The 15,027-nt window shown below is 46.3% G+C and overlaps 1 protein-coding gene across 1 annotated transcript; it reads left to right on the top strand.

Annotated features, from left to right (window-relative positions):
* The first annotated feature begins 7,827 nt into the window (after positions 1-7,827).
* Positions 7,828-14,667, top strand: FIGLA (folliculogenesis specific bHLH transcription factor). The gene is made up of 3 exons (XM_061431329.1): positions 7,828-8,369; positions 12,381-12,533; positions 14,121-14,667. The coding sequence occupies exons 1-3, from the start codon at positions 8,094-8,096 to the stop codon at positions 14,376-14,378; spliced, it is 687 nt and encodes a 228-aa protein (XP_061287313.1). The 5' UTR covers positions 7,828-8,093; the 3' UTR covers positions 14,379-14,667.
* The last annotated feature ends 360 nt before the right edge of the window (positions 14,668-15,027 follow it).

Genomic DNA, 15,027 nt, shown 5'->3' on the forward strand with positions numbered 1-15,027 from the left:
GCTACAGTCCATTGGGTCGCAAAGAGCTGGACACAACTGAAGCGACTTAGCATGCATGCAGCTTTGCCTCTTTCTAGCTGGAAAAGCTGGTTACCTGATTTTGTGTCTCAATTTCTTCTCCAGTGAATAGAGTCCCTCCCTCTTAAGGCTTTTGTGTGAATTTAGAAAGTTACTGCATATGAGGAACTTAGAATAGTGCATGGGACCTGGATCCCACTGTATAAGCCTTAGCTGTAATTTTTATACCCATGGCCTGATGGAATCCTCACTACAACTCTGAGGAAGCTTCTATTAAAATCTCTGCTTTATAGGTGGTGAGGTGAGGCCTAGAGTTTTGATGACTTGCTCAAAAATCCTAGGAACCCCTGTGCTGCAGAAGCTCTTCTCCTCTGACCGTAACAAACCCTCAGGCCCTGCTTAAGTCTCAGCTCTTCCATGTGGCCCCACAGGCCCTCGGCTTCCATCTACCCCATTAGCGACACTGCCAGGCATCTTTCTGCATCAAGTCAGAGCTCCAGGCTCCTGGCTGTGGCCGAAGCAGGGAAGCACAAATGAGAAAGGCATGAACTGAGAGTCCCAGTGGGGAAATGACCGTGAAGCAGCTTCCTGGGGATAGAGCCTGTTGGGCCTGTTCCTCCTCTCTGCTGTTGGTGGAAAAGCACTTCTGACCCACTGTTACCTCTGCTGAGGATGTGGCCAAGATATTAACCTCAGCTCATGCCCAGGGAGTGAAGGTGAGCTGTGGGGCACAGGGAGCAGGACTTCAAGAGAGGAGCAAGATCTGGGTGCTGGTGGACCAGGTTAATTGGAGGCACTGGGCTGGACCAGAGAACTTGGGATGGAGGTAGCCAAGACCTTGAGGAAAAAAGATGCCATGTAGACAGCAAACCTAAGTTGTAGGCTCATACCTGCCACTGACCAGCTAGTATGACCTTAGCTAGTTACTCAGCTTCTCTGGCATTAATTTTCCCATTTATAAGTTCAGTTTAGTTCAGCCACTCAGCTGTGTCCAACTCTGCGACCCCATGGACTGCAGCACGCCAGGCCTCCCTGTCCATCACCAACTCCTGGAGTTTACTCAAACTCATGTCCACTGAGTCGGTGATGCCATCCAACCATCTCATCCACTGTTTTCCCCTTCTCCTCCCGCCTTCAACCTTTCCCAGCATCAGGGTCTTTTCAAATGAGTCAGTTCTTTGCATCAGATGGCCAAAATATTGGAGTTTCAGCTTCAGCATCAGTCCTTCCAATGAATATTCAGGACTGATTTCCTTTAGGATGGGCTGGTTGGATCTCCTTGCAGTCCAAGGGACTCTCAAGAGTCTTCTCCAACACCACAGTTCAAAAGCATCAATTCTTTGGTGCTCAGCTTTCTTTATAGTCCAACTCTCACATCCATACATGACCACTGGAAAAACCATAGCTTTGACTAGACAGACCTTTGTTGGCAAAGTAATGTCTCTGCTTTTTAATACGCTATCTAGGTTGGTCATAACCTTTCTTCCAAGGAGCAAGCGTCTTTTAATTTCATGGCTGCAGTCACCATCTGCAGTGATTTTGGAGCCCCCCAAAATAAAGTCTGTCACTGTTTCCATTGCTTCTCCATCTATTTGCCATGAAGTGATGGCACCAGATGCCATGATCTTTGTTTCCTGAATATTGAGCTTTAAGCCAACTTTTTCACTCTCTTCTTTCACTTAAATCAAGAGGCTCTTTAGTTCCTCTTCGCTTTCTGCCATAAGGGTGGTGTCATCTGCATATCTGAGGTTATTGATGTTTCTCCTGGCAATCTTGATTCCAGCTTGTGCTTCTTCCAGCCCAGCGTGTCTCATGATGTACTCTGCATATAAGTTAAATAAGCAGGGTGACAATATACAGCCTCGACATACTCCTTTCCTGATTTGGAACAACTCTGTTGTTCCATGTCCAGTTCTAACTGTTGCTTCTTGACCTACATACAGATTTCTCAGGAGGCAGGTCAGGTGGTCTGGTATTCCCATCTCTTTCAGAATTTTCCACAGTTTGTTTGATCCACACAGTCAAAGGCATTGGCATAGTTCGTAAAGCAGAAGTATATGTTTTTCTAGAACTCTCTTGCTTTTTCCATGATCCAGTGAATGTTGACAATTTGATCTCTGGTTCCTCTTCCTTTTTTAAATCCAGTTTGAACATCTGGAAGTTCATGGTTCACGTACTGTTGAAGCCTGGCTCTGAGAATTTTGAGCATTACTTTACTAGTGTGTGAGATGATTGCAATTGTGTGGTAGTTTGAGCATTCTTTGGCATTGCCTTTCTTTGGGACTGAAATGAAAACTAACCTTTTCCAGTTCTGTGGCCACTGCCGAGTTTTCCAAATTTGCTGGCATATTGAGTGCAGCACTTTCACAGCATCATCTTTTAGGATTTGAAATAGCTCAACTGGAATTCTATCACCTCCACTAGCTTTGTTCATAGCAATGCTTCCTAAGGCCCACTTGACTTCACATTCCAGGATGTCTGGCTCTAGGTGAGTGATCCCACCATCATAATTATCTGGGTCATGAAGATCTTTTTTGTATAGTTCTTCTGTGTATTCTTGCCACCTCTTCTTAATATCTTCTGCTTCTGTTAGGTCCATATCATTTCTGTCTTTTATTGTGCCCATTTTTGCATGAAATATTCCCTTGTTATCTCTAATTTTCTTGAAGAGATCTCTAGTCTTTCCTATTCTATTGTTTTCCTCTATTTCTTTACATTGATCACTGAGGAAGGCTTTCTTATCTCTCCTTGCTGTTCTTTGGAACTCTGCATTCAAATGGGTATATCTTTCCTTTTCTCCTTTGCCTTTCACTTCTCTTCCTTTCACAGCTATTTATAAGGCCTCTTCAGACAACCATTTTGCCTTTTTGCATTTCTTTTTCTTGGGGATGGTCTTGATCACTTCCTCCTGTACAACGTCATGAACCTCCGTGACAATAGAACTCTAATAAAGTTCTAATAGACATAGAACTCTGTCTATCAGATCTAATCCCTTGAATCTATTTATCACTTCCATTGTATAATTGTAAGGGATTTGGTTTAGGTCATACCTTAATGGTCTAGTGGTTTTCCCTACTATCTTCAATTGAATTCCGAACATGGGAGTAAAGTTTAATTCCCAGAAATATGGTGAGATAAAATAATACATACTATGTAATGAATAATACGTAATAATATTAATACACATTTATGTGAAAGTGAATAATTCTATGAAATTGCCAAATTGATTTGGATAGCAATTCTAGGAAAAGTGAAAGTCGCTCAGTCATGTCCCACTCTTTGTGATCCCATGGACTGTAGCCTGTCAGGCTCCTCTGTCCATGGGGCTTCTCCAGGTATAGAATCTTGAGTGGGTTGCCATGCCCTCCTCTGGAGGATCTTCCCAACCCAGGGATTGAACTCAGGTCTCCCACTTTGCAGGTGGATTCTTTATCCTCTGAGCCACCAGGGAAGCCCAAGAATGCTGGAGTGGGTAGTCTATCCCTTCTCCAGGGGATCTGAGTGACTCAGGAATCAAACCGGGGTCTCTTGCATTGCAGGTGGATTCTTAACCTGCTGAGCAACATGACTGTATATAGTCTTTGATCCCTTTTAAAATATCATCCTTTGCTTTCCCTTACTAAAGCTGTTGCTCACTGCTATCTCATGTCTTGGCTGAGCTAAGGAGATTAACAGGAACTGTGTTGGAGCTGTGATCTAATTGGTGTGCTGGGGGCTTTGAGGGTAATAGACCGGAGAAGGCAATGGCACCCCACTCTAGTACTCTTGCCTGGAAAATCCCATGGATGGAGGAGCCTGGTAGGCTGCAGTCTGTGGGGTCGCTAAGAGTCGGACACGACTGAGAGACTTCACTTTCACTTTTCACTTTCATGCATTGGAGAAGGAAATGGCAACCCACTCCAGTGTTCTTGCCTGGAGAATCCCAGGGACGGTGGAACCTGATGGGCTGCCATCTCTGGGGTCACACAGAGTCGGACACGACTGAAATGACTTAGCAGCAGCAGCAGCAGGGTAATAGACAAAGATTGATGAGGTGACCCTGCTGGGGCAATTTCTCTGTGTCTGGGGTGGAAGGTAATGTGGCCCTTCCTCGCTCCCTTCCCCAGGTGCCTTTCTGCATTGCAGAGTCAGGGAGACCCCAAGTTCCATTTCCCAGAACGTCTTGTACTCATAGTTCTGGTCCCCAGTTACTACGATTAGCTAGAAACAGGTGTGTGAGACTGGCAGCAGGGAATTGAGGCAGAGTGCCTGTCCTTCCATCTGGGTCCATGGACAAGCCAGGGGAAGGGGACTTGGGGTTTCTTGGCAACAGTGTCCTGGGCCCCTCCCCTGCCTTTGGAGGGTTGAGTGGCAGCTGCAGGGGTGGGGGCTTCCCACTGCCTGGCTGTGGCTTTGGTGGTCTGTCCTTGAACTCAGAGTTCCTCCTGCTTCTCCAGGATTGTGTAAGCACCTAAGTCCCTGAATTAAGCCCCTTGGCATCTACTTGGAATACCCCGAAGAGATTCTGCCATTAGAAGAGTTTTCTGAACCTTGACTGGGTGCATGGCCTGAGGACTTTGCTACTGTGAGGTTGACCCCTGCTGGGCACCAGTGATGGCAGAAGCCTCAAACGGGACAGCTTCATTTTGGGAAATGACACTAAAAGGCGAGAATGGAGGAGCAATGATTTGGAAGGAACCTAAGTCCTTGAGTGACCATGAGGAGCAGAGATGCCCTGCTTACCTCCACCTTTCACAGAGGCAAGAGAAAGAAACTTTCTTGTTCATTTGGCTGTTACATGATTGGGTGACGGAAAGGTGTCAGCCTCTCGGCTCAAACTAGTTTGTGATTGCTCTTCTTCAGAACAGATGACTCAGCTGAGGAATCAAACAGCCAAGGGGCAGAAAATTATAGTTGGTGTTGGTGCAGGGAAGCAGGTCTGAAGGAATGAAGTCTGGGTTTCTTACCCTGGGTTCCTGGTCATACCAGCTTGCCTGCCTAAGGGTTTGGCAATAAAATAGAAAAATATCAATAATATCCTTTTTGATGCTAAGAAAAGATACATAGGTAAACCAACTCCATTTTAAGCTTCATCCCCACACACCTGGCTCTTGCTGCCTTCTCCCTGTCTCCCAGCAGACAATACCAAATGAACCTAGAACACACAAAATTATTTTCCTTCTTCAAAGAATATATTTTAAAAATTACAAAGGTAATTTCATGCTAGTATGGAAACACAAGCAATATAGAAGATGGGATGCACAGATTGAACTCTCGGTTCCCAGGCCCACTGCTCAGGGGAACTGCGGTTAAGCGTTTTGTGTGTCCACTTCTTTCCCTCCTTGCCCTGCCCTTGCAGGCAGTTGCCATGGAGACGGGGCTGAGGAGGTGGTTGATGTGACTAGGAAATTAGTTATATGTGGGAATTGAGCAAATAAGTAACCAGAGTCAAGTTTCTCACTGGTGGAGAAGGGAATTACAAATACGAAAAGGGGAAAACTAGAGAGAAACCTCTTGGATTGGAATTAGAGGTATTATTGTGAACTCATACTTTCAAAAGCTATCTACCCATCTGCATACAGAGATAGACACAGCTGTATGTTTGTGTATGCTTGTGTTTGCTTGTGTGCATGCTTACATCTATACCTTGTCTCCAGAAAGAGCCTAGAAGCAATTACATCCCCAAAGGAATGAACATCCAAACTTGATCTCTAAACCCCATTTTCCACTAAAAGGAGAATTGACCAATTTCTGGTCAGGGCATGGAAAATTTGAGATGAGTCTGGAATGTGTTGTCTTTTTGGCACAAGTAAGCAAGTGCTGAAGCAGAGACATTACTTTGCCAACAAAGGTTCGTCTAGTCAAGGCTATGGTTTTTCCTGTGGTCGTGTATGGATGTGAGAGTTGGACTGTGAAGAAGGCTGAGCGCCGAAGAATTGATGCTTTTGAACTGTGGTGTTGGAGAAGACTCTTGAGAGTCCCTTGGACTGCAAGGAGATCCAACCAGTCCATTCTGAAGGAGATCAGCCCTGGGATTTCTTTGGAAGGAATGATGCTAAAGCTGAAACTCCAGTACTTTGGCCACCTCATGAGAAGAGTTGACTCATTGGAAAAGACTCTGATGCTGGGAGGGATTGGGGGCAGGAGGAGAAGGGGACGACAGAGGATGAGATGGCTGGATGGCATCACTGACTCGATGGACGTGAGTCTGGGTGAACTCCGGGAGTTAGTGATGGATAGGGAGGCCTGGCGTGCTGCGATTCATGGGGTTGCAAAGAGTTGGACACAACTGAGTGACTGAACTGAACTGAACTGAAGCAAGTGCTGAAAGAATGGTGGAGTCATGCTAAAAGGACAGAGGAGCCAGCTTGAAGGGGCTCCCACAGGCCAAATTTGGGACAATATGAACATTCAAATAAATAATAATATGAATGAATTACATCTTACTGAATAAAATAGAAATTTATGAGCTCCTGCTGACATAACAAAATGAATCAGAAACTGGGGAGAAGGGAAAGCTCTTCTCGACAGGATGGTAATCATTTGGCAATTATCAGGGTGGTGGTTAATTCAGGCAGGAGTCAGTATTGAATGCTAAAGGTATCTCCTCACAAAATATTTATCAACTAAAAGGAAAAAATGTTAATTAATGTGAAGAAGCCTGGCAGACACCACCTTGACTGGGTGACCAAAGTTAACGTCACCAGTGTCAGGACAGGTCAACACCACACGCCCCCTGATATGAAGCGCTGAGGAAAGTCCAGCGTCTTCTCTGTGGAATCCCTGCCATAATAGGTCAGGACCTGGGCCTGGACATGAGGAAACATTGGACAGACCCCAGTTGAGGGACATCCTACAGACTGAAAGTCTTCTACTCTCTGAAACTGTCAAAGCCATGACGACAGGACAAGACAAAGAAAACGCTTTAGAAAAAGAATAATGAAGCCATTAAAAAGAATACATTTGAATCAGTTCTAATGAGGTGGATGAAACTGGAGCCTATGATACAGAGTGAAGTAAGCCAGAAAGAAAAACACCAATACAGTATACTAACACATATATATGGAATTTAGAAAGATGGTAATGATAACCCTGTATGTGAGACAGCAAAAGAGACACAGATGTACAGAACAGTCTTTTGGACTCTGTGGGAGAGGGTGAGGGTGGGATGATTTGGGAGAATGGCATTGAAATATGTATAATATCATATAAGAAATGAATCATCATCATCGATGCATGATACTGGATGCTTGGGGCTGGTGCACTGAGACGACCCAGAGGGATGGTACCGGGAGGGAGGAGAGAGTGGGGGTTCGGGATGGGGAACACGTGTACACCTGTGGCGGATTCATGTTGATGTATGGTAAAACCAATACAATATTGTAAAGTAATTAACCTCCAATGAAAATAAATAAATTTATATTAAAAAAAAGAAAATGGGACAATTCATAGAAGGGGAGAGATGGAGCAAATGTGAAAATAGTTAACAAGTGGAGATCTAGGTGAAGGGGATACAGAACCTTTGTGTTACTGCTCTTGCAACTCATATATTTCAAAATGAATTTTTAAAAATGTTGTGCATCCATCAAATTTTTTTCCTGGTAAATGTATATGTGTTCATGTTTATTTGCCTACACATGTATACATATATGGCTTTGCAGATGGTGCTGGTGGTATAAAGAACCCGTCTGCCAGTGCAGGAGACTTAAAGAGTTCGATCCCTGGGTCGGAAAGATTCCCTGGAGGAGGGCATGACAACCCACTCCATTCTTGCCTGGAGAATCCTAGGGACAGAGGAGCCTGGCGGGCTACAGTCCATAGTGTCGCATAGAGTCAGAGACGACTAAAGCGACTCAGCATGCACGCATACATGTATCCAGTAGCTCAGGCCCCGACTCAGATTGGTTAAATTAGAAGGTGAGGGACTGGTACCCTAGCAGGGGTTTTTAAAAACTTCCCAGGTGACTCCGATATGCAGCAGATTTGCGAGCCAGCGCTGCAATCCAGGCGTCAGGGGAATCACGTGTGGAGTTAGTTAAATTGAGGGTCTCGGAGCCGCTTCCCCGGAGCAGGCAGGTACGCAGGTGCGCAGGGGGATGTCGGCAGGAGCCCGGGGCCCCGCCCCCGAGGGGCCCAGGCGCCCCCGGGGAAGGCCCAGCTGCCCGCCGCCCCCGCGCGCAGCCATGGACGCCGCGCCCGAGCTCCTGAGGGTACCGCCTGCCGAGCTCCTGGACGACGTGCTGCGGGAGCAGTTCGGGCCGCTGCCCCAGCAGGCCACCATCTGCCGGCTCAAGCGGCTGCCTTCGTCCACCCAGGACGTGCAGTTGGTGCTGGAGCGGCGGCGCGTGGCCAACGCCAAAGAGCGCGAGCGGGTGAGTTCAGGCCGGCCCCTCTGGGTCCCCGCGCCAGAACCCGGCCGCCTTCCTCCAGGCTCCCCCCGAGACCCGCCAGCCACTTCAGACACCTAGGGGGCCCGGGAAGTCCACCTCCCCCTTGGGGGCCCGGAGCGGCTGGGACCTCCCAAGGGCCACCCGGCTCCCTTCCACCCGCGCGGGCTGGCGCCTCACCTGTGACCCACCTGGAGCCGAGCAGGAAGCCGGTCTGGGGAGGCCGAGGGGAACCCCGACCGCTTCAGAAACACCTCCCGCTGGCAGGTGCTTTAAACCCTCAGAGGCGGCAGGGCGCTTTCCATCTCCCTACCTCCTGCGCTGAGTGGGTGCTTGGGGCCCCCTTTGCCCTGCGCCGAAGCCCAAATGGGGCGTGGGACAGATGACCTAATGGAAGTTACTCTTTTCCTTACTTTCAACGAAGAATTTAAACAACGTCTCGGTGTGCACCCAGACTCCCACTCAACTCCCAGGCGGGAGACTGAAAGTGGCTGTTTCCGTCTGGCGGGTACGCGGCAAATCACCCACCCGGATGGTCCGGCGGGCGGAGTCGGAGCGCCACCTACCGGCATTTCAGTATTTCTCACTAAACTCCGATCCCAAACTTGTCAAATTCGGTCTCCTTTCAGTCCGTTGCTGTCTTTGGGTTGCCCGCTGCAGAGAGGATCCGAGACAGGGAAGGGTGAGCGGTGGAAGAGGGAGGGCACACATTCTGACCTGGGACCCGAGGAGGATGCTCTTCGATGCCTTGCTGGGGGTGTTCATGCACACTTCTGGACCCTTTAGCAACGTAGCTCCAGTCAATCAACTCGGAGCTCTGTTTGGGCTCAGGTGTGAGGAGAAAGAACCCAGTGAGTGTAAAAGACTTCAGGGAAAGTTGGGAGCCCTTTATGATAACCCTGTGATCTGATGTGTTGGTGTGGTTCTCGAATAAGGTTCTGTTCCTGTATTTGGCATTTTAAGTTGGGCTTTCCCCACCAGGAAGGAATTGCTTTCTGCAGAGAATCAGTCCTGGTGTTATCCACTAGTTTAAAACTAATGACCTCATTTCTTCTTTATAATGATGAGAGTAGTACACCTGGAAGATAGAGAATAAAGTACACCTACTAGTGAGAATTAGTACACCTGGAAGATAGAGCTAAACAGGGAACGGAAACACTCACAGTAACTGTCATTCTTGTTAAATCTTCCTGGTCTTTTTCCTACTTAAATTTGTGCATATGTATGTGTGTGCTAAGTCGCTTCAGTCATGTCCAACTCTTTGTGACCCCATGTACTGTAGCCGGTCAGGCTCCCCCGTCCATGGAATTCTCCAGGCAAGAATACTGGAGTGGGTTGCATGCCCTTTTCTAGGGGATCTTCCTGACCCATGTATCAGACCTGGGTCTCTTACATCTCCTGCATTGGGAGGCAGGTTCTTTACCACTATTGCCACCTAGGAAGCATATATATATATAATTTTATAAAATTGTGATCACTTAGTATCAAGATCGGAGAAGGCAATGGCACCCCACTCCAGTACTCTTGCCTGGAAAATCCCATGGACAGAGGAGCCTGGAAGGCTACAGTCCATGGGGTCACTGAGGGTCAGACACGACTGAGCGACTTCACTTTCACTTTTCACTTTCCTGCATTGGAGAAGGAAATGGCAACCCACTCCAGTGTTCTTGCCTGGAGAATCCCAGGGACGGGAGAGCCTGGTGGGCTGCCGTCTATGGGGTCGCACAGAGTCGGACACGACTGAAGCGACTTAGCAGCAGCAGCAGTATCAAGATTGCCGGGAGAAATATCAATAACCTCAGATATGCAGATGACACCACCCTTATGGCAGAAAGTGAAGAGGAACTTAAAAAGCCTCTTGATGAAAGTGAAAGAGGAGAGTGAAAAAGTTGGCTTAAAGCTCAACATTCAGAAAACTAAGATCACGGCGTCTGGTCCCATCACTTCATTGCAGATAGATGGGGAAACAGTGGAAACAGTGTCAGACTTTATTTTTGGGGGCTCCAGAATCACTGCAGATGGTGATGGCAGCCATGAAATTAAAAGACACTTGCTCCTTGGAAGGAAAGTTATGACCATCCTAGACAGCATATTGAAAAGCAGAGATATTATTTTGCCAACAAAGGTCCGTCTAGTCAAGGCTATGGTTTTTCCAGTGGTCATGTATAGATGTGAGAGTTGGACTGTGAAGAAAGCTGAGCGCCGAAGAATTGATGCTTTTGAACTGTGGTGTTGGAGGAGACTCTTGAGAGTCCCTTGGACTGCAAGGAAATCCAACCAGTCCATCCTAAAGGAGATCAGTCCTGGGTGTTCGTTGGAAGGACTGAGGCTGAAGCTGAAACTCCAATACTTTGGCCACCTCATGCGAAGAGTTGGGAGGGATTGGGGGGAGGAGGAGAAGGGGATGACAGAGGACGAGATGCCTGGATGGCATCACCGACTTGATGGACATGAGTTTGAGTGAACTCCGGGAGTTGGTGATGGACAGGGAGGCCTGGCGTGCTGTGATCATGGGGTCGCAAAGAGTTGGACACGACTGAGTGACTGAACTGAGTATATATTTTTATGCTTTTATTCACTTAACATTATCAAAAACATTTCCTCATATTTCTAAGCAGAACAGCTTTCGACTTTATAGTCCAACATACAAATAGACTGCTTATCCAGCCTCCTAGTGTTGGGCATATATGCTTTTTTGCACCTTTTTAGTGGTACAAAGATCTACCTCCATGTCTGATAATTGCTTTCCAACAAAACATTAGACATGGAATTACTGGGACATAAGCAGTCTCGTGACTTTTGATACAGGTTGCCCAGTTGCTTTCTAGAAAAGTTCATTAATTAATGTGTATCCCCTTTTACAGGCTATTGGACGGTTTCCTTTTTCCATCCCAATGCTGGGTATGATAATCAAAATAAAAATGTTGCCAGCTTGGTACACAAAAAATGGTATCCAATTTCTGCTTTATTTTTTGTATTTTTAAATGGAAGATAATTGCTTTACAATGTTTGTGTTGGTTTCTGCTGTAAATCAATATGAATCAGCTATAAGTATACATATATCCCCTCCCTTTTGAGCCTTCCTCCCACCCATAATTTCTATTTTAGTCTGCGGTTCTTTGATTAAAGTTTGATATTTCATAAATTCATTGGTTATCATATTCTGCTGTGAATGGCCTCTGTTCATTGTCCAATTTGATGTGGGGTAGGAGGGAGCTCTCAATATAACTGAGTGGTTTCCTGTGTAGAGCCAGTTCTTCAAGGGCCTGTTTCCCCCTCACAGGGGGGTGGGCAGTGTGATAATGAGCATTCCAGGCCTCCAGAGCCAAGGATTTAGACCCTGAAGATAAGAAAAAAAGGTACTTCATTCTACCTTTCAAGTCTCACCAATATGCAGACTCTCTGGACTCTAATACTTGACTATATCATCAACTCAGTTTGGAATGAGGTTGAAGAATGGTTGGCACAGTACTTGAATAGACAAGTGTTTGTACATTTTACTCATTATCATCAATGCAACTTATTGAGGACTTTCTATGTGCAGGGGGAAATATTTGATGTGAAATTATGTTCCTTAATCAGCAGCTACACCACTACAAGGTGAGGATTTTCCACTTTGCAAATAAACCAAGGCTCGGTAATATGAAGTGTCCTACACACTTCTGTAAAGCCAAGTGGCAGAGTTGGATTTGAATCCTTGAGTGCTGACTCAGAGCTTTTAGCCACTGGTAGCGGCTCTGCCTCTGTTTTGCAGCGGGGGTGCTCTCAGAGGAAGAGGCCAGCGTGGACCTCGACACCCTTTGCAGTCCACCCACGCCTCGTGCCAGGCTCGTGCCGCTCCCGCTCCCCTTGCCAGGGACTGCACTGCCAGTGGAGCGGCAGTGCTTGGGCACGAGCCTGCTCGGCCTCATGACCCCCCACCACCACCTTCTGTAGTCTGGGGAGATGCCTTACAGACTGGCTTCCTGTGTGTCACTGTGCCTTCTTCCTTTCCAGATAAAAAATCTCAACCATGGTTTGGCCAAACTGAAGGCACTGGTGCCATTTCTTCCCCAAAACAGGAAGCCTAGCAAAGTTGATATCCTCAGAGGTGCAACTGAATACATACAAGTTCTCAGTGATATTTTGGAAGAAGCCAAAGACTCCGAGGTAAAGGTCTTAAGAAGTTAGAACAATGACACTCGCCGTTATTGAGCTCTTTCTAGGTGCAGGCCAACTTCTGCGTCTGTGCTAGTTATACAGTCCTCTGACCTAGTACGGATGCTGCTTTTACCGAGGAAGAAACCAAATACAGGCAAAGGTCCCACAGCTAAGCTGTGTCAGGACTGGAGTCTGAATCTAGGCCTGTGTGAGCTTTGGAGTCAAGTTCTGACCATCTGTATCCTTCCTGTCACTGTCCAGAGCCTCTAGCGCTGAATTGCTTAGCCTTTGATGGGACTTTGATAGCAGGGACATGAGAGGAGGGTCCCCAAAGCCACTCTGTGGCAGTGCTGTTCTTCAGCAGAACACACATCAGACAGGAAGCACAGAAAGGAAGAGGGGTGTCCCTTAGGAGAAGCCCTCCCTGGGGGTCAACCCTGCTGGAGAGCTCATTGATCTCCTTTGATGCCAATCTCATGGGATTTTGTGACCATTCAGTGGGACTACATAGGTGAACCTGCTTTGTAAACTGTAAAGCCCTGTAATGTCACCACTATTATTGGGACACATAGCTCAGGGGTCTTCATCAGTGGAAGGTGTGAGCTGGATTCATGAGCTCATTCCATGGAGAGGCAAATTCGGAAGGCTTGAAAATGTATTCGTCATCAGAGGAGGTAAGATATGAAGAGAGAAAAGGCCTTAGAGATGTGCCCTAAGGAACAGGAGAAGGAGGGGCTATCGGAGAGGGGCAGATGGAGAAGCAAGATGGGACCCTACAATCAGGGAGGGGAAATCTTGGGGATCCAAGTGTGGGAAATTGTGCGAGAAGCTATACGTGGGGCCAGGAAGACAACCAGGCACAGAACGTGAAGGACAGGAGTGGGCTGGAGGCCAGCCTTTGGTGGGTTGATGGTATGTTATTGGTAAATATCTGAAATCTAACAGAGGGAAGTGTAAAGCTTCAAGTCTATTCAATCTGAAAGTCTGAGACTGGAAAGAGGCTCAAAAGGATGGAAGAACAATGACAATTGTTAGATCAATGAAGGTCTTTTCTAATTAGCAATGCGATCCTGTTTAGGGACTGAATAGGACAGATAGAAGGGAAATATACTCAGGAACAGAAATAGACAAATGCTTAGTGGTACATTTTAGATTCTTCCTCTTGTCCGCTAGTCCTACTAATGTGACGACTGGGAGGATACATTCTGCACTGGTAGCGGGGATGGATTGTCCTGATGGACAAACTGGATGGCTGGGTTGTAGAGTGGTTGCAATATTTGCACAGATGCAGACGGCTGCATTAATTTTTCCTTACATGTGAATCGCCTAATATAAGTGCTTTGTTTGGTGCTACATAAAATACAGAATCTGTTTCATGCTATAATCTTTTTAATGTAGTTTCCAATCACACAACATTTTAAGGTTACAGCAGAACAGAAACCAGTCTGCTGAGCAATGATTTTTCTTTCCATAATAACTTAAGCATTGCTCTCATCACTTAAATAAAATTTCATAGGTTAAAACTTTGAAATATATTGGCTTAAATAGTCAAAATCTGTCCCATTATACTGTTTGACAACTACATATGGTTTCTAGAAACGAGACCCCGATCATCAGAGCTATAGCAGCAATACTTCTGAGCTACATACATCCTCAGCTAGAGAGCTATCGAGAATTATACAACGTGCCGGCTGTGCTATGGGCTTGAAGAATGAGAAGGAAGGGTCCTGGGCAGATGGTGGCAGTGGTGAGTTGGCACATACTTGTCGCCAGAGGGCGGTGTCTACGATGGGATGGTGTCTACGATGGGAATTCTTTCCCCAGCGAGGAGTCTGGAAAAGTGTTTGTTCTTGAATAGTTATGTTGATATCCAAAAACTCATAAGACATCCCTTGGGCATAAGGTATTTTCCATGTTAAACCATGATTGAAGCAAGATCACTGTGTGAAAACACCTAGGTGGGCAGGTGAGTTTGCTAGTTTGAAAGATCTATTATTATGTTCCGAGTTCATTGGAAAGCAGTTCAAGGGGAAGGCAGCTCCTCCAGAATCACCCTGTACAGACCTAAGCTTAATTTTTTATGACCCTGATTAATACGTCAAAAGGTTTTCTGGATACTGAGGTCTCCAGAAAAATAGGTAGCTTGCCCTTCATAAAGCTGCATGGTGATCCCATGTACACACGTGCACACTCAGAGGCACATTTGTTTTTAAGTTGACCTTTGTTGCAAAGTCAGAGCAACAAGTTTTCTATAATAACAAAGGAGTTTATTGAAATATTATTGCTTATTACTTTGCCAAACTAAAGAAACTGTTGGAAGGAGCAGCCTGCTTTTCTCCAAGTCTAGGAAGTAGAGGTATTGCTCTTGTGTCTCTGTGTTACATAGATAAGATCCCCTGTTCCATTATTGCTACTGAAACAAGAAAGGCTTGCAGAAATCTGGAACTAAGCAAGTTGCTTAGTGTGGTATAAGGAACAGTGGGGGCTATGGAGTAACAAATGA

Source organism: Bos javanicus, chromosome 11, assembly GCF_032452875.1.
Source record: "Bos javanicus breed banteng chromosome 11, ARS-OSU_banteng_1.0, whole genome shotgun sequence".
Taxonomy (NCBI): domain Eukaryota; kingdom Metazoa; phylum Chordata; class Mammalia; order Artiodactyla; family Bovidae; genus Bos; species Bos javanicus.

Bases quoted from the DNA above. Each gene is read 5' to 3' on its own strand.
- FIGLA (XM_061431329.1), top strand. From the start codon at position 8,094: ATGTCGGCAGGAGCCCGGGGCCCCGCCCCCGAGGGGCCCAGGCGCCCC. The intron at 8,370-12,380 runs GTGAGTTCAGGC...CTTCCTTTCCAG, and splicing joins ACGCCAAAGAGCGCGAGCGG to ATAAAAAATCTCAACCATGG. The intron at 12,534-14,120 runs GTAAAGGTCTTA...TATGGTTTCTAG, and splicing joins AAGAAGCCAAAGACTCCGAG to AAACGAGACCCCGATCATCA.